This window comes from Hyperolius riggenbachi, chromosome 8, assembly GCF_040937935.1.
Source record: "Hyperolius riggenbachi isolate aHypRig1 chromosome 8, aHypRig1.pri, whole genome shotgun sequence".
Classification (NCBI taxonomy): Eukaryota; Metazoa; Chordata; class Amphibia; order Anura; family Hyperoliidae; genus Hyperolius; species Hyperolius riggenbachi.
In genome coordinates, this window is record NC_090653.1 from 287,023,614 (window position 1) to 287,043,221 (window position 19,608).

General features: G+C 41.2%; 1 protein-coding gene across 13 annotated transcripts in view; it reads left to right on the forward strand.

Annotated features, from left to right (window-relative positions):
- The window catches only part of NACC2 (NACC family member 2), a 247,789-nt gene extending 238,158 nt beyond the window's left edge, over positions 1-9,631 (forward strand). For all 13 annotated transcript variants that reach the window (XM_068249108.1, XM_068249116.1, XM_068249111.1 and 10 more), the window contains one exon: positions 9,022-9,631. In XM_068249108.1, coding sequence (XP_068105209.1) covers positions 9,022-9,539 — 518 coding nt within the window. In that variant the 3' untranslated portion in view covers positions 9,540-9,631. The remainder of the gene's footprint in view (positions 1-9,021) is intronic.
- Positions 9,632-19,608: the final 9,977 nt, after the last annotated feature.

The following is a 19,608-nucleotide window of genomic DNA, read 5'->3' on the forward strand; positions in this document are numbered from 1 at the left end:
GGGCAGAACCACCATGTATGAGCTAGAGTGCCGACTCTACCACATTTTCTAAAACATTGATCTGGTTTAGAAGAATCGTACTGGTGGACCCTTTCAGGTACTTGATAGGTTCGATGAAGAATTTTGGTATTGGTCTCAATGTGTGAGCAGTAGTTACTGCCTTTAGTGAGGGTCAAACAGCATTTTGACCATTCCTTTAGGGAGAGGCTCGTTTGTAGGTCAGATTCCCACTTTACCATGGATGGTAACTTGGAGGGCGTGAGAGGTTGGGAGAATACTGAGTAAAGGTAGGATATTAACCCTCCTTCCAAGGGCTTGTGTAGGCACCAGAGTTCGAAGATAGATCTAGGAGGATCGTTCATTGAGGGTTTAGGGAGTGATTTTATAAAGTGGTAGATTTGGATCGATTTCTGTAGGAGGGAATTTAATTTTCGTTTGGAACTGCGTCCAGCTTGGGCATTTATCGTCTATTAGGAGGTGTTTGAGTAAAAAGTAGCCCTTGTTTTTCCACCAGCGGAAGGAGTTCCCGTCCAGTCCTGGCGGGAAGTCGGGGTTGCCAAATAGGGGGGTTAATTGTGGCAGCATTGATTGCAGTTGTTTAGATTTCTTAAGTTTGTTCCACAAAGTCAGTGAGTGGGTTGATATGGGTGAAACATCCCTAAGTTTAGTTGGAAGCCCTTTGGTCGACCACATAAGGGCTGGGAGGGAGTAGGGTGTGAGTAGGGTGTTCTCTATTTGTGTCCAGAGTGGGGGGTTATGTTCTGAAAAGAGTTGTGACAGTTGAGCGAGCTGTGAGGCTCTATAGTAGTTATATAAGTCTGGGACCCCTAGACCTCCTCTGGATCTGTTCCAGCACATTAGTTTTCGTGATATTCTGCTCTTTCTGTTATGCCATATAAACTTGAATATGTGCGATTGTAGTTCTTTCAGGGAGTTTTGGGAGATAGATATTGGCAGGGAGCGGAAGAGATACAGGATTTTTGGCAGGAGGGTCATTCGGATGGCGTGTATGCGTCCAGTCCATGATATGGTCGGGGATGTCCATTTGTTTAAGTCTGCTTTAAGGGTGTGTATCATTGGCTTTATATTAAGGTCAAAGAGTTCTGCAGGGTTAGGAGAAATTTTTATCCCCAGATATGTAAGATATTTTGTTTGTAGTTTGACTCCTAGTGAAGAGGTCAGGTTTAAGGCTGACTCTTGGGTGAGGTTGATTGGGAGCACTTCTGTTTTAGTGATGTTAAGTTGTAGGCCCGATAATTGTCCAAATTGTTTGACAAGGGAGAGTAAATTTGGTAGTGAAGTGTGTGGGGAGGTGATTGTTAGGAGTAAATCGTCCGCGAAGAGGTTTGCTTTATATTCATTTCCGGCTATCTTAACTCCCTGAATATCGGGGGAGTTGCGGATTTTTTCAGCCAAGGGCTCTATTACAAGGGCGAAAATGGCAGGAGATAAGGGGCAGCCCTGCCGCGTGCCCCTCTGGATCTGCACCACTTCTGGGGAGTTTGTGGGCAGCTTCAGTGTGGCTTTAGGAGAAGAGTAGAGACAGTTTATAGCTTGTAGGAAGGCTCCCCCTATTCCTGCCTTCCTCAATGCTTCCCTCATGAAGGGCCAGTTGATGGTATCGAAGGCCTTCTCCATGTCGAGGGAGGCCAAGATTGTGGGAGTTTTTTGCTTCTTAACTATTTGTATAAGGTTAATTACCTTTCTAAGGTTGTCTGGTGCTTGGCGTAGGGGAATGAATCCCACCTGGTCTTTATGTATCAATGGCCCAAGAACTTTATTTAGCCTAGCAACAAGTATTGAAGTAAATATCTTATAGTCAAGATTTAAGAGGGAGATGGGTCTGTAGTTTTTTACATCTAGGTGGTCTCTCTTTGGTTTGGGGATGACTGTAATTATGGATTGGAGAAATTCAGGGGCTGGGGTTTTGCCATTTAGTATGGAGTTAAAGAGCTTTATAAGGAAGGGGGCTAATGTACATCTAAACTTCTTATAATAGATGGCAGTTAGGCCATCAGGTCCTGGGGCTTTCCCATTTTTTAATTTTTTAATTGCATTTTGTATTTCATGTTCATTGACTGGTGTATTTAGGGTGGCTGCGCTTTCGGTACGTAGGCGAGGGGTGTGGATAGAGTTCAAGAAGTCTCCTATATCAGGGAGTGCTTTATTGTCTTGCGTGGCTGCATAGAGAGACTTATAGTAGTCAGAGAAGACTTTATGGATTTTAAGAGGGTCGGATGTAACTGTGCCTTGCTTTGACCTAATTTGGAGGACTTTATTGATGGACTGGACCTCTCGTAGTTTTCTTGCGAGCCAAGAGCTGGGTTTGTTATATTGGGAATATATTTTGGACTTGGTCCATCTAATGGCTTTTTCTACTCTATGAGATAGGAGAATGTTAATTTGAGTTGTAGTGTCCTTTATTTGTTTAAGGAGGAACAGGGTGGGATTTTGTGCATGGGCATTTTTTAGACGGAAGAGTTTGTGCTCTAGTTGGAGTTGCTTTTCTGTTTTGGCTCGTTTATTTCGAGATGCAATTTTGATGAAGTGGCCCCGAATGGTAGGTTTGTGTGCTAGCCACAATAGGTCAGGTTTTATATTGTTTATATCATTATCTTTGAAGTAGTTTATTAACTGTTCCTCGATATCAAGAACATTCTCGCTATCCATCAGAAGGGTCTCGTTCAACCTCCATGGAGGCCTGGAGATGGGGGTGGTCATGGAGGAGCATGCCATCCAGACAATATCATGGTCCGACCAAGTTGTGATGGAGTGTCTTGCAAATATCAGGTTTGGTGTGAGAGATGCTGAAAGTAGAATGGTATCTATGCGGGAGTAAGTGTGGTGGGCTTGTGAATAAAAGGAGTAGCCACGGGCGGTAGGATTGTATTCTCTCCAGGTGTCAACAAGCATATAGGGTGTGAGAAGGTCTCTTAGTTGTTGTGCTAAGTGTTGGTGTCTGTGGGAGGTTAGTTGATTAGATCTGTCTAGAGTCGGGTTCGGAGCTATGTTGAAGTCCCCTGCCCAGATGATTTGGGTGTTGTTTAGATCAGTGATATGTGTCAGTACTTTTTTGATGGCTTGGATAGGAGCCTCCGGGGGGGCATAGAGATTAATGAGGCAAATGCGTGTATCTTGTATGGAGCCTAGGATAATTATAAATCTGCCCTCTTTGTCTGCAATGGATTTCTCAATTTGCAGTGGCAGGGAGTCGGCTATTAGAGTGATAACACCCCTGTGTTTCTTATCAGCCGTTGACACCCAGAATCTCTTATAGTTTTTATGGAAATATTTTGGTGTCGAAGATTTGGAGAAGTGAGTCTCCTGTATGCATATGATGTCGGGATGACACTTTTGATAGTCCATAAATGCTTTCCTCCTTTTTGTGGGTGAATTGAGGCCTTTGGCATTATGGGAGATGATGTTTAGGGAAGCCATTTGATTATGCAGTAGGGGTCGCCGGGTCGTATTAAAGTATGTACAATGGGTACGAGATTCTGTGTGTCAGATAGCTGGGTTTGAGAATAGCAGGACATGTCAACTTCAGATGGACATATAGGGAGGGAGTAACAGGGAGAACAAAACATATGCAAAGATAAAGTTGTGCAAGCTGAGTATGTATCAGCTTGGGTAGAGCGCAAGTCGCTCTTAAGGACAAGAGGCACGGCTGGGGATAATACAGGACCAGCAGTGCAAATTGTCATAGTGAGGCAGCACTTAAACCTAGAGACTGCCTAAACCTTTCATATAATAGTCAAACAGTGGTATACATTAAACGACAAATATGGCAACACCATAAACCTTCAGGGTTATAAATGTGAAACTTGGTGACAGGATATGAAAATATATCCTAAAACGGAATGAACCAGGCAAATTAACATTCAACATGAACTATGAGATTTATATCGGGTGTAAAATACTGACTGTCCATGCGTCATAAGAATCTGAATAATCAAAGGGTGGACTCCTGCTTAATCCATAGGAGAAATGTCTGGGATCAATGGTTGGCCCCTCTCAGGTAACTGACTCTCGATTGTGTAAGTTGTTATATGTTCTGAAGGTGGCTTGGGGTTATGGCAGGTAAGATTGAGGGGCTGTCTAAAGAGGCGCTACTAGGTAGGTGGGGTGCCAAAGTGGAGCTTTCTAGCACGGCAGAAAGAAGGGGAATCCATCAATGTTCCTCAGGGATGCTAGTAGCGCTTGCTATAGAGTCAGTTGTGGACTATAGAGAGTATAGCAGGTCCACCCATACTGAGTTTTGTACTTACTGCCAGATTCTTGCAGCGGTGAGAGTGGATAGAAACGTCTGCCTATCAATCAGGCGTCTCCCGCTTGGAATGGTCGGCTTCGCGGTGCCTTAGTGGACCAGACCTTCGTTGGCCTGGGGCCTTTCTGGAGGGGGGGGTCGAGAGTCATGGGTTCGATCGGGATTCCCGCCGTCTCCAAGTGTTTGCGGCCTTCTTCTAATGAGCGGCAGGAGAACTCTCTTCCTCCTCGTAGGAACGTCAGGGAGAAGGGGAAACCCCATCTGTAGCGGATCTCTGCCTTTTGGAGTGATAGAGTGATGGGGCGAAGATGTCTTCTCCGCTGTATCGTCATCGGGGCCAAGTCGGCGAAGAGTTGGACGCCTTCTGGGGCCTCTGGAAGCGAGGTAAGGTTCCTGGCTGCCCGTAGGATCAGGTCGCGGACTTCCTCATAGTGGAGTTTAAGGACCACGTCCCTGGGCAGGTCTGGGTTCCGTGGTTTGTTCAGGGCGCGGTGGATCCGGATCATGCGAAACTGTGAGTGCTCTTCTTGCGGAAGGAGGGCCTTGAATATGGCGAGAGCCGCTGCCGGGAGATCTGTGATTGTCTCCGGAAGGCCTCGGATCCTGAGATTTGCTCTGCGGTTGCGGTTCTCAAGGTCCTCCAGTTTCATTTCCATGATGTCTAGCTTGGTGGCTTGATCGTCTATCTGCGCCTTGTCCTCAGCCAGAGCGACAGTAATGGAGTCCGTCTGCTTCTCTAAGTCCGCGACCCGACCTCCGATCTCCCGCAGCTGAAGGGATATGTCGCGGACCGCTTCTTTCAGCTCTGCTCGGAACACTCTTTGGATGTTTAGGATAAGGTCTTCCTGGTTTGCAGGTGGTGATTGAGGAGAACCTTGGGTCTTTTTCTCCTTGCCTTTAGGAGGTGAGCGCTGATCTGGAGAGGCAGGGCCTATGTGATCTACGTCTTGCCGAGCCTCCGCCATCTTGAGTGTAGCGGCGCGCGTGGAGACTGGAGAGGTCCTCGGAGTATTTACTGTGGTGGAGTCCGGGAGATTATTTTTCCTTGTTTTGTTCCTCCTGGACATGTCACCAGGTCAGGACGGAAGGCTTAGGGCGATGCCGTGCTCAAAGTGGGGTGCTTTTAAGGCAGGTTATGCAGCTCTAGAGCGGAGCGGCTGGGGATCACATCCACGTCAGTCAGCGCCGCGCATGCGCCTACAGAGTCTCTTTAAAGGATACCTCAACTGAAATGTGACATGATGAGATAGACATGTGTATGTACAGTGCCTAGCACACAAATAACTATGCTGTGTTCCTTTTTTTCTTTCTCTGCATGAAAGCGTTAAATATCAGGTATGTAAGTGGCTGACTCAGTCCTGACTCAGACAGGAAGTGACTACAGTGTGACCCTCACTGATAAGAAATTCCCCTCTTTTACCTCTTACTTGCTCTCAGAAGCCATTTTCTGCTAGGAAAGTGTTTTATAGTTGGAATTTTTTATCAGTGAGGGTCACACTGTAGTCACTTCCTGTCTGAGTCAGGACTGAGTCAGCCACTTACATACCTGATATTTAACGCTTTCATGCAGAGAAAGAAAAAAAGGAACACAGCATAGTTATCTGTGTGCTAGGCTCTGTACATACACATGTCTATCTCATTATGTCACATTTCAGTTGGGGTATCCTTTAACCTCCTTGGCGGTAATCCCGAGCTGAGCTCGAGGTATGCCGCCGGAGGTCGCCGCTCAGGCCCTGCTGGGCCGATTTACATTCTGAAAAAAGCAGCACACGCAGCCGGCACTTTGCCAGCCGCGTGTGCTGCCCGATCGCCGCCGCTCCGCGGCGATCCGCCGCGTGCAGCGGCGAAAGAGGGTCCCCCCAGCCGCCCGAGCCCAGCGCAGCCGGAACAAACAGTTCCGGCCGGCGCTAGGGGCTGGATCGGGCGGCTCTGACGTCAGGACGTCGACTGACGTCCATGACGTCACTCCGCTCGTCGCCATGGCGACGAGGAAAGTGAAACAAGATAGGCCGCTCATTGCGGCCTATCTTGTTACTTTCGATTGCCGGAGGCGATCGAAAGTACGCTTCCGGAGCGCCCTCTAGTGGGCTTTCATGCAGCCAACTTTCAGTTGGCTGCATGAAATATTTTTTTTTTATTCAAAAAAAACCACCTTGCAGCCTCCCTGGCAAAATAATTAAACCGCCAGGGAGGTTAAGAATGTCAACTAAAGTGAGCTAAGGTTTTACAATGGGCAAATACTAAATCATTTATAAATTAATATTGTTTTAAAAAAATGTTATGCATTAAGTTAAATTTTGTTAAGTTTCTCTTTTTAATTATTGGTCATCATGCCGGAAGCCTTAGCTTTTTGTAATGCCAGAGGCCTGCTTAAAGGGACTCCGAGCAGTGCAGAAACTATGGAAAGATGCATATCATTTTAAAGCTCTCTTTCTCCTCTTTCCAATGATATATAAACCGCCACCCTACGCCTTTTAGGTTTCGCTATTTTCGCGATTGAAATTGCCGCAGCCACGATTTTGATCGCGAAAATAGAGAAAACTAAAAGGCGTAGGGCGACGATTTAGGGGTCGTCAGAAAGAGGAGAAAGAGAGCTTTAACTATGGAAAGATGGATATCATTTTAAAGCTCTCTTTCTGACGACCCCTAAATCGTCGCCCTACGCCTTTTAGTTTTCTCTATTTTCGCGATCAAAATCGTGGCTGCGGCAATTTCAATCGCGAAAATAGCGAAACCTAAAAGGCGTAGGGTGCCGGTTTATATATCATTGGAAAGAGGAGAAAGAGAGCTTTAAAATGATATGCATCTTTCCATAGTTTCTGCACTGCTCGGAGTCCCTTTAAAGGGAACCTAAACTGAGAGGGATATGGATGTTTCCTTTTAAACAATACCAGTTGCCTGGCAGCCCTGCTGATCTCTGGCTGCAGTAGTGGCTGAATCACACACCTGAAACAAGCATGCAGCTAATCCAGTCTGACTTCAGTCAGAGCACCTGATCTGCATGCTTGTTCAGGGGCTGTGGCTAAAAGTATTAGAGACACAGGAGTCAGGCAACTGGTATTATTTTAAAGGAAAAATACACGTCCTCAGTTTAGGTTCCCTTTAAGCCGACCTGAACTCAGAATTTCCTCTCTGCTCTAAAAGATAAGCAACAGCCTATTAACCTTTAGAGAAAAATGTTCCTTAATAGCTGATACAAATCCTGCAACAAATCTGCAGTGTGTCTACTTCCTGCTTTTATGGAAGCAGACACAGGGTGAACATCCTGTGCTTACAAATTAGCTGCTCGGCTGTGGCAGAGGAGATTCCTGAGCTGACACAGCTGAGAGATCAAATTACAGTGGTGATTAGTCACAGACAAGGGGGAATTAGACAGGCTAAACTCTCTAAATACATACAAGGTGTATTTCTCTCCGTTTTCCTTCTGCCCTGTGCAAGAGTTCAGGTCCTCTTTAATGAAGCAGTAAAGCAAGATTCTTTTCTGCTCACATCAGTTTCCTAGTCAAGTTAGAAGCCTTCGCAATATTCCACCTATCCCCAATTTAAATAAATAAAACTTAGCATAAGAATGAAAAAAATGCTACAATAACATATTATGTTCGCTTTAAAGCGGTTTAAAACCCGGACATAATATTCTATAAAAACATGTTTTTTTCTATATGCCATACCGTTATCATATTTGTATTTGTGCAGAAGTATTATTATTCATTTAGATATTATGGAGTCCCAAAAGTACAGTTTTTTGCTTTATGAGCTGACTTTGCATTTTATTAATAACTGGTTTTATTCATTGCTGTATTGCAGGCAGACATGCTTTGACTCTCTGTCTGTGTTGAGCAGCTTCTCCACAGTCAGAGAATGTGTCACATTCCTCACTTGATACATTTAAGTAAACACAAGATAACATTATCTACAACTTCAGATGCATCCACATTTCACTGCACTGAACTTTCAAGCTCTGTGTGTAACCCTTCGAATGCTGGTCAAGTAAAAAAAAAATGCTGGTTGCATATAATATGCTGTAAATAATGGTTTAGAGCAGGGGTCTCAAACTCGCGGCCCGTGGGCCATTTGCGGCCCTCGATACAATATTTTGTGGCCCCCGCCGGCAAAAGCGACACGGAAGCGAACTATTTTTGCCTATTTTACCTTATAGTTCGCTTCAGTGCTCCCAAGTAATCCGCCGCATGCCTGCCGCTAAACGAGGGCTGCAGAGCCCCCAAATCCATACGTTTTGATGCGTTTTTATTTCTTAAAAAGGCAGCAGTGGGCTCAGGCCCTTAGTAAGAGAAATGTTTTAGTAGTTTATTTTGGAATCAGTAAACCAGTACATTTTGAAATATGTGAACTGAGAGTTTATGTTGGAATAAATAACTGTATTGAAGGGCAACAAATCATTGTAGAAAAATTATTTCAGATTAAAGTGAAAAAGTGAGAGGATCATGGAGGCAGACCTATTTAATTTTAAAGCAATGCAGATGGATGCCTGGATATCCTGCTGTCCCTCTGCCATAGCCCCTGAACAAGCATGCAGCAGATCAGGTGCTCTGACTGAAGTGTGACTGGATTAGCTGCATGCTTGTTTCTGGTATGAATCAGACACTACTGCAGCCAAAGAGATCAGCAGGGCTGCCAGGCAACTGGCATTGTTTATTAGGAAATAAATATGGCAGCCTCCATATGTCTGTATCTTCACGTTTCCATTAAAAGGTTTGTCCACCTGTTCTAACGTTGTCCTCTTTTCCTTTTGACAGTGTATTGCCAGAATTTTGCCCCAAACTTCAAGGAGAGCGAAATGAATGTTATCGCCGCAGATATGTGCACCAATGCCCGCAGAGTTCGCAAACGGTGGCTCCCCAAGATAAAGTCGATGTTGCCAGAAGGTGTCGAGATGTACCGATCAGTCATGGGTGCCACAGCGACCGGCGTCTCACTGGAGTCCGACTTCCAGCTGAGCCCAGCCCAGGCGTTCGAGCAGCGAATGTACGCCGAGCGCAGAAATGATTCTGGCGCCATCGTATCCTTGAGAACTAACAGTGCAAACATTGACCTCACCACCGCCGCCAACGCCAATCCTCCCTTCGAACAGAGTCAAGAAGCTGAAGGAGCAACAGGGTCCGTCATTCAGGAGGTAGGTGGTACCGAGCCATTAACATCGGACAACCAGACTCCTCCTCCTCCTCCCCCATTTGAACAAGACGCCGGCCCCACAAGCAGGCCAGAGACCCCAGTGCGGAGGCAAGAAACTTCAGCCTACAGCGGGACTTTATAAACCGCAAACAAGGCGTCAACGCGTGACCTATAAGGGAGGTTGTAATCCTAGCGCTGCTTGCATGCATTACTAATACAAAAAACAAAACAAAATGTGATCGGCCACTTACTTTCAGAACTGCTATTTTTGCCTGACTAAAATGTGATTTTTATTCTGCTTGTATTTAAAAAGACAAAAAACAAAAACACTGAAAAAAACAAAAACAGGGAAAAAAAGAAACAAGGAAAAATAATCGCATTCGTTATACTGTAAATGGCCAGGTTACAGGAAACCTGCTTAGATACAAAAATGGAAGAAAAAAAAAAAACGGGCTTCTTTTTAACAATTTAATGAATGCATTTATTTGTTTTTCTCTTCCAACCAGTCTGAACAATCTATCACTCACAAAAGCACGTGTTAAGAAAAAAAAACAAAAAATATAGAAATCTGCATCGGTCATTACGGTAATTCATTTCTGGTTAAAATAAGAATATTACTATTATTTACCATCAGTCATCCATCCATCCATCTTGGATTCTGCAAAAAAAAAAATTGCAATCTGCAAAGCAGGATTGGATGCCATAAAATGGCGGGTTTGTATGACGTTGTGTATTAATATAGAGATATTAATTGTTTTATTTTTTAATGGCATTTGACCAGCTTAAAATGATTTTTTTTTCTTTTTTGGACATGATAGGAAAAAAAAGTTTTTTTTAATGTAGTTCGTTTCATCGAGGTACACAGTGGCCAACATGCAATTAACGGTGTCTAGGTTATTTGCTTCAAAGACCACCCAACGGTGAAATTAATCTATGCTAGATTTAAATTAAGCCAAACTAAATAAAACCGCATGCTCTGGTACAATTTTTTTTACTTTGTTACCCAATTACATTGTTAGTCTAGACTTTTTTTTATTTTTAGGAATGTTGACCGCAGATTGTGTCTATGTCAAAGAGTAAGTTCTTTCAGAAGTTGCAAAGGAAAAAGTAAGAATATTTGAACTGTTACAATTCCCCTTTGAAAATAATTTAGCTTAATTACCTTTACTTTTTTAGATGTACATTTGCCCATAAGGGTGGATGGCAAAGAATTCAAAGAACTATTGGGATTTTTTTTTTTTAATTTTGCTGCATTTAAATTTTAATGTCCAAGTGGAAATTAAGGCAATCATTTGGTTATGATTTAAGATATATTTGCATGAATCTAGAACTGTTTAACTCAAAATATAAAAACAGAAATATTTTAAAGTACAGTATAAATATCTGTTCCATAAATGGGACTTTCGAAAATGTTGGCTCCACCCAGCTTTACCTGTACTGAAGAGAAAAGTATTAGGTAGTGTTCTTCAAATCAACATGAGTATAACAAAGATTGCACTTTGTCCTTTTTGAGCTTATATCGGGGTCTGGAGATTTGCCACATGTTAAAGTTGCAGACCTGAGATGAGCTCCATCTTGTGTTTTGAGGGTGTACTTTTGAGTAACTTAGAGGATTATTTGAGTTTTGAGGCATTGAAGCTCGCTTGGAGGTTTTGTAGCCAAGCTTTGGGTTTTAGGTGCTTCAGTTTCAAAATGCTTCTTTAAATCTCAGACGTACTAATCTACTATTTTACTCTGATATTGCCGAAGTAATATTGACTGATTCTATGTTTTTCCTCCTCACCCCACGCTGAAATTTATAGTTTGGAATTTTTACAGGGTCCTGCACATTTTTACTTAAAACTTTTGAAAATATGCATTTCAAGACAATTTTTTTCCCCTTCAGTGGGTTATGCTCTTTTGTTTTTATACTTTAACTTCTGAAATTACCTCCATTTATTCATACCATTAAGGTTCTTCTTGTATTTCTTTACTGCATATACAAAGTAAAGGTCTAGTTATTTCCGAGAAACCAGAGGACAGATGGGGTAAAATACGGATCTAGTTTGGAGGAGCTTCTGTTCGACTTTATTTTGTACTTTGCTTTCCACGGGAACATTATGTGTTTACCACACACTGCATTTGTCATGTAAAATCCAATCATTGATTTTTATATCAGTCTTAATGCATATTTTAGAAAGTGTTATCCTCTGTCTTTTTGGAGAGCTCCCAAGCTTCCATAAATTAATGGAGTCTGTTTTTGATGCATGCGCTTCCCAGAATCCTCTAGGGTCCTTCTGAGGAGGTTGGATCAGGTCAACGGTTTAGGCTTTCTCCTGTCTAAAAATCTGAAATGTTGGCTAGGGTTTTTTTTTATTTTTTTAATTAAGATGTGGATGAATCTAAAGCACTTTATTAAGAGAAAACACTCATAGAGAAATGCCCTAAAAGGCACAACTTCTCAAAATTGCTTATTCTGAAGAACAGAATAATTGACTTGCACTTAGATATTAAGTATTATTTATATAACTACTCACCAAGTTGATGAACATAATGAGGTACGGAGAGAGGTTTAGGGAGAGCTTTTTAGAGGTGCTTGTTGATTGGTTGGTGTTGTAGTGGACATTGCATTCCACTGCTGGTTTGGTCTTTAAACCGATTGGGCCAGGTAGACGTTTGAGTACAAAGCAGCAAGTAGATAGATTAGGTGAGCACAATAATGCTTCCTTGCCTTAGACAATTCACCAAGAGAAGAAAAAGGAATTCTAATCTAATAGTATATAAAGATTGCACAAATTGTGGCCTTGATCTGGTTGGGTACAATAAACCCAGCAGCTACTGTGCATGTTTCGAAGCTTTTGAGTTTTGTTTATTAGCAAGACGAGAACTACTTCAATGCTTTGGTCGCTGGCTGAGTTATTGCATATGTGCCAAAAATTGGTTCAAGTTGGGTTTAACCAACACGGTGTTGGGGTTTTCCATAGAGGACTTGAAACACAAAATGGACTATGCCACACTTAGAAAAGTAAGGTAGGACCATAGTGCACTAAGTCCTATATTGACTTAGTACTGGTTGAGAAAGTCAGACTTCGGTTTTAAAGAATTATCCCTTCTATTGTTCCCCTCCAAAACACTGCATAGCAAAACTTGAGTTATATATACCGCTCCTCCTCAACTCCATTAGTCTCTGGCTAACAAATCCCTGTCAAGTAATGTGTATGTATATCCGTTAGGACCAAAATGTGCCGAGATAAAGGAATAAAAAGATTTTGAAAAGTCCTCTTGCTAATCTAAGAAGTAATAATGCGTTGTGAGGTTTATGCCATGGCCACGTCGATTTGTCTGACAAACGCAATGAAATTTAAGGCAGCCATTGAGTGGTCCAGTGTTTAAAAATTAGGGACAAGTTACGAGACTAAAGTCTTTGTAAAAAGAGGTCCTCCTTAGCACAGCGGGCCTTGTTAATGGTATCTGCAGTGCAGGTATATTTGAAGATCAATTAGGTTAAACCAAAGTGGTATTAATCTGAAGAAATAACGAGAAAGCACTTATCCTGTTGGGAGTGAAGCGCTTGTGTGTGAATGTGTGTTTTCATTGAGCAGAGTCTATGATACAGCGGCAGTTCAGAGACATGGCCTTGAATGTAGAATGTGTTTTTATGGACGTTCATAAGATCCCAATTTCACTAGTAAAAAAAAATTGTAACACTTTTGGGCCATTTTTTGCCCAATGTAGAATAAAACTCATGTATTGCACAGACTGTATGATTAAAAACATGTAGAACTTGATTTGGGGAATTAGGACAGGCACCTTGCACAATGGGAGAGAAATATATATATATATTTTATTTAGCTTATTTCATCCTGTATATATTTTGATTTAGGAAAGCAGAAGATGCAGGATAAAACTGTTTAAAAAAATGTGAATGGTACAGGGCTTACAATGGCTAGTAAGTCATTTGCACTAATGTTTTCTGTGTGTCGAGGCTTAATGATGTTAGACTGTGTGGATGATATTTTGTAAAAATCTTTTTGCAGAATTAACAAAGGGGGTTTTGAATGTTCTAAGAACTTTGATTGTACAGGCTTTCCTGAGTGCCTTAGTTTTTTTTTTGTTATCTTTATTTTGTTTTTTTATTTTTTGTTTTGCCAAGGATATGTGAAAAAAAAATTAGTGAATTCCTTTTACTTCTGTAGGTAGAAGGTTAAATTATTCTTCCTAAAGGGATTAGAGAAACTATCAAATCCCTTGTTTACAACAGTGTATATGATTTGGAAAAAAATGACGGGCTGTTGTCTAGCATTCAGAGTAGAGTCTGTACAAAACTAAAATATTTTTGACTTGTTTCAATGCACATTTCTTGCAAACTTAGCAATATAAACATGACTGTATGTTACAATGCACTTTTACCTCTCCCCCCACGCCCCATTCCTCATGTGTTTCACAGCCATTTCAATTTTCATTGGAGAATTTAGTATTGAATATTTTTTATGTACATTCTTGCATTTGACAATTTGTGTTTTTTTTTTTTTTATTAATATTTTCTTTCCTTCATGTACTTCAGCAAGTTTTAAAAAAATATTAAGTAATGTTCTCAGCTATAAGTGGACATATTAAAAAAAATTCAATGTGAATTCACACAAAAAATATTTTGGTACAGGTTCTCCTTGAATGTAGTATTGTTTTTCCCCAAGTTTTGTTTTATTGGATAAAGTACTAACAATATGTTTTCAGGAAAATACATTTTCATTTTGAAGGCTTTAACTGCTTGTTTAAATGGCAGGTTTTGTATTTAAGGAAACTTCCCCATGTTACTATCTTTTAAGAATGGTAGCAGTTCAATAGTAAGTAGTAGTGATTTTCAAAAAAATTTAAGATTTCAAAAAAAAAATAAAATGTTTTTTACAGAACTGGAATTTGATCACGTTGAATCCAAATTGCAAAGTCTAATTAGATTCAAGAACTGATGATAAATTAACCAGTCATTTGTTAAATTTTGGTTCATGTTAAAAGCAGAATTTGCGTTTTAATGCATGCGGATTTTGTAGAGGAGCCAGACTTTACTGATGAATCGCATACGTTGTGTGGAAAATTATTGCAGGTTGTCTCTCTTTTCAATGCTATGCAAAATCACAGACACCTAAAAACACAGCGGTCCCATAGAAAATCATGACATTGCGTTTTCGTATGCGATTTTGCATTGTGGCAAAACGCTGCCGAACTGCACAAGTATGATCCCTTCCTTAAACTACAAAACTTGCCAGTCAAACAGCAACTGGAGCTTCAGATCTATAAACATTCATTTATAGACTTACATACCTTTTTTTTACATTAAATATAATGAAAACATAAAACAATACACATTCCCTCTCGACCTGAACAAAGACAGCTGAAGCGGACCCTCAGATCTTGCTGTGCTGTATTATAGCTTGAATTCCAAAAATGTAATTTCATGCATGCAATTTTTTAGCGTCTGGAATTCGAACTATGCACATACATCTATAAAAAAAAATATATATATATATTTTTTTTATTTTTTTTTTTGTTCAGGGCCAGAGTCTGAGCCTCATTTCACATCATCTTGTCATTCTGCAGTTATCGATGTATTAACAAAATGTAATATTTATGTTTACACAGCGAATGTTTTAAAAAAAATTGACATTAACTTTGTCTTTTACCCATTAAAATGAGACAAACATTTCTAACGATTCCCAAAGAATGATTTCAGGACAGTGTATGGTTATTTAGGCTAAGTTTACACTATGCATGTTCTATAATGCCAGCGCTATAATGTGGGCCTGAGGCTACGCGCAAAGTTACAACGCACACATTATTTTACAGCCTGAAGATTTCTATGGTAACACACATTACCCAGAAACTCACTGCAGAAAATGCGTTGGGCCGTCACAATGCAGGATGTGAACGCGCACGGTCACACGCAGCAACACAGTGTGAACACACCCATACCTACAGGAAATTTAGGATGTACAGTTTACTTAGCTTTTTTTTTTTTTTTTTTTTACTATAATGGAACTCAATTCCTATACACAAAATTGTCGTGCCAAGAAAACTAGATTTAAGAAAATAAAAAAATAAAATAAGCTGCATTTAAAAAAAAAAATAATAATTCCTGTGAAACATTTTTAAAAGATATGGAAATTGTTGCAAAGTGGTAACAAAACTCTAAGTGTCAACTTTATTATTTTTATTTGGACTAAAGTTGTCAAAACTTATTACATTTATATTAAATTTATACTAAGAAAACTTTTTTTTGAATGAAATCCCTGATTTACATTCTGACATTACATGGTGACATTTTTTCTGCTGACAGGTGAAGTAGCTGCTGCATGCTTTTTTGGCAGTTGGAAACAGCTGTAAACAGCTATTTCCCACAATGCAACAAGGTTCACAGACAGGAAACTGCCAGGAGTACCACGGTCCTCAGAGTTTCTTGTGGGAGGGGTTTCACCACAATCTCAGTCATACAGCGCCCCCTGATGGTCTGTTTGTGAAAATGAAAAGATTTCTCATGTAAAAGGGGGTATCTGATTGGGATAAAGTTCAATTCTTGGTCGGAGTTTAAACTTTTTTTTTTAATGTTGTTGCACTGGCTGTATGTTTTCAGCTACTTGCACACTGGAAAAACAAGGTCACAACAGAGGGGGAAAGTTGCATTGTGCAGTTCAAAAGAAATTATATTATGTCGCAACTGAAAATACGCAAATGGTCCAGTAATGCATACACTGCCTTGAATTATTCCGATGGATTTTGCTACAATTCACTGCTAACGCATTGATGTGTGAACGTACCATTGCAACAGAATTGCAACCCGCTTGCAGTGCAATGTCCCAGTGTGCAAGCAGCCTTAAAGGGGAACTGAAGAGAGAGGTATATGGAGGCTGTCATGTTTATTTCCTTTTAATCAATACCAGTTGCCTGGCAGCCCTGCTGGTCTATTTCTCTGCAGTAGTATCTGATTAAAACCAGAAACAAGCATGCAGCTAGTCTTGTCAGATCAGACTTATAAGTCTGAATCACTGAAACACCTGATCTGCTGCATGCTTGTTCAGGGGCTATGGTTAATAGTATTAGAGGCAGAGGATCAGCAGGACTGCCAGGCAACTGGTATTGTCTAAAAGGAAATAAACATGACAGCCTCCATATACCTCTCTCTTCAGTTCCCCTTTAAGGTGGCCACACACCAGACAATTAAAAAAAAAAATCTTTTTAATTCTAGAATTGCAATCAATTTTTCTGACTGATTATAACATTTAAAAAACCTGACCAATGAACACGAGTGGTCAATTTTTCCCAATTATGAACATTTTTTTTTTTTTTGAAAACTCTGGGAATATTGCTTGGAAGTATATATAAGGGAAATTGACAATCTACCACACACCATTCAATTTTCAAAAAAATCAATCAGATTTTTAGGGAAATTTATTGTTTTTATCAAATTTCCGTAAATTTAGATGATTTTATTGCATCGTATGTGGCAACTTTTAGGCCAGGGGCCCACTAGCAATCGCAAATCGCTTAAGAACGTTTGTAGCGATCTTTGCAATGTTAAAAGCAATTTTGAAACTTTTTAACTTCGTACTGTCAATTGTATTGTGACTTTTAGTTGCGCAATGCTTTATGGGTGCAGCAAGCGGTTTGGAGTAGTAAAAAGTGATGCAAAATTGCTTTTACAAGGATCCTGCGTTTTGTATTGAAGCGCAATTGCTCCAAAAATGCTGCAGGTGTTATTTCTGTAAACCACTTTTGGAATCGCCGGTGATTCCAAATCGCTGTAGAAAGTGCTGTAGTGGGCCTGAGGCCATAAGTTGCATTCACACCTTATCTATTGCATAACTAGGGTCTAGTCACACTGAATTAATTGCTTTCTGTTGCAATGGACAATATCATCGCAATGATATTTCTATGGTACGTTCACATCCGGGGCTGTGCTGTGGGTTCTGACGGAATCATAATGTACAACATACTGTGTGGTTACTGGACAATGTTCCCGTTTGCAGTGGCGTTAAAAAAATTTGTTTCATATGCTTCACTGTATGGTCACATGGCATATCTTTTTTTTTTTTCCCCCGTTATCCAGAAGTCGAACTCATGATTACATGCTTCACAGGCAGAGCAAATACCTCTGGACCAATGATTACATGCTTCACAGGCAGAGCAAATACCTCTGGACCAACATAGTTCACTAATGTGCAAATGCAACTTTTTGCACCATAGCAATCCTATCGCAACGCAACCTGCACAGTGTGAAAGGACTCAGATTGTGCATGTGAACTCGCTGCCCACACAATTCTATAGGCATGGTCACATTTCTATGTTTTAATTCTCTGGATGCAGTAAGTTTCTGGGTAACATGTAAATAAGTGCACGTTCCATAGACTTTCCTCAGGCTTTGAAATAACGTGAGTGCATATAACGCACGCAGTGTCCATTGCAGTTCACACACAACGCATGCATTCTGCAACGCACGGGGGGGGGGGGGGGGGGTGATGCCAAACACAGCGGTCATCATAACGGATAACATTGACCTTATGCTAGCACCCATTATAGACTGTCAATGCAAGTGATTTTAGCTTGCGCACCAATTTATTCTCGGCTGTATGCGGGCCAATAATTGTCAGGGAGTAGGTATAAGCTTCTTGACAATATTGATTGGCCCAATATCAAGCTGCATATAGGTTGCGTTAAATTTTTATGCTTTCTAGAATGGTTTGCATTTCCCCGACGGTCTCTAATGACTTGTTACCTCATGCGGGACTATAGAGATACTCCATGTAGATCAGGGGTCTCAAACTCAATTTACCTGGAGGGCCGCAGGAGGCAAAGTCAGGATGAGGCTGGGCCGCATAAGGAATTTCACAATCGCGGCGCATAGTCGCCTCTGCCCGCCCCTCTCACTCTTCCTTCACAGAGAGGGGCGGGCAGAGGCAGCGATGCGCTGCGATTGACGTCAGGAGGGGCAGAGCTGAAGCTAAAAGCTCTGCCCCTTCCAGGAAATGCAGACATATTGCCCCCCGGGTGATTTGGGGGCTCTGCAGCCCTCGTTTAGCGGCGAGGATGCGGCTGATTACTTGGGAGCACTGAAGCGAACTATAAGGAAGCTTTTGCCGGCGAGGGCCACAAAATATTGTATCGAGGGCCGCAAATGGCCCGCGGGCCACGAGTTTGAGACCCCTGATGTAGATTCTCAGATTCTCCTCATTCTTTGAGACCAGGGTTTGAATCCTGACTAGGGTCAATACCTATTCAGTAAGGAGATCTTGGGCAAGACTTCTGAACACTGCAGGGTGGGCCTTTGAGCACGTCCTTAGTGGCTGCAGCTCTTGAGCACTTTGAGTCCAACAAGAGAATAAAGCACTATACTAATTTTAGGTTTATTATCAAGTATAAAATAAACTGGAAGGTTCAGATAGGGAGAGAGGGAGTGTCTGCCTCCTAGTGGTTGTGACTGGGAATTTCACCTGCTAGAATCCAAGAAGCTGGTTGGCTTTTCCATTCCATACTTCACAAATGTCCATCTTGGGTAGAAGGACCTTTTGAGCACAATTGCCAAACAGCACATGAAAGAGGCCCGGTCTTATCATTTGCATTATATTTTATCAGTTTTACAAATGAGCATCTAAAAATGTGAAGTATAGAATGACTCGTGCATTAGTGAAGCAACCAGTTACCAGAAAATCCATATCCGCAAATGTTCACCAAAATTGGACAAGCACACTGAAAAATGTCCATTTTTAAGGTAATCCAGGAGTACGGATGGTTAATGGAATGCTAATAATTCTGAGTTGATGCAAAATTTATGGAAATGTATGCAGCTTGGAGATGGAATTATTAAATGCAGCAGCTGATGACTGGTCCATTTCTAATCTATAGCTCCTTGAGTGTGACCATAGAAGTCCTCTGCTATTGTCTCACACTGCCCCCTAGTGACAAGTGGCCATAAATGCATATATTACAGCAGTACTAATTAGTAGCAAGGAAATGTAACAAACCATTTTTTTTTAAAAGTGCTAAAATAAATTGACCTGGAGCATTTGCAAGCCTCTAAATAAATTGGCTGCTAAATGGTTAAAGACTTGAGAAAACAGCCATCAGTTGATTTCTGAGGCTGAGAGCCGCTTATTAAAATTATCGCATGCGCTTGGCCACATAGCAGAAAACCTACACAAAATCGCATATGATTTAAGGCCTTGGGTTGCACAAAAATTGCATTG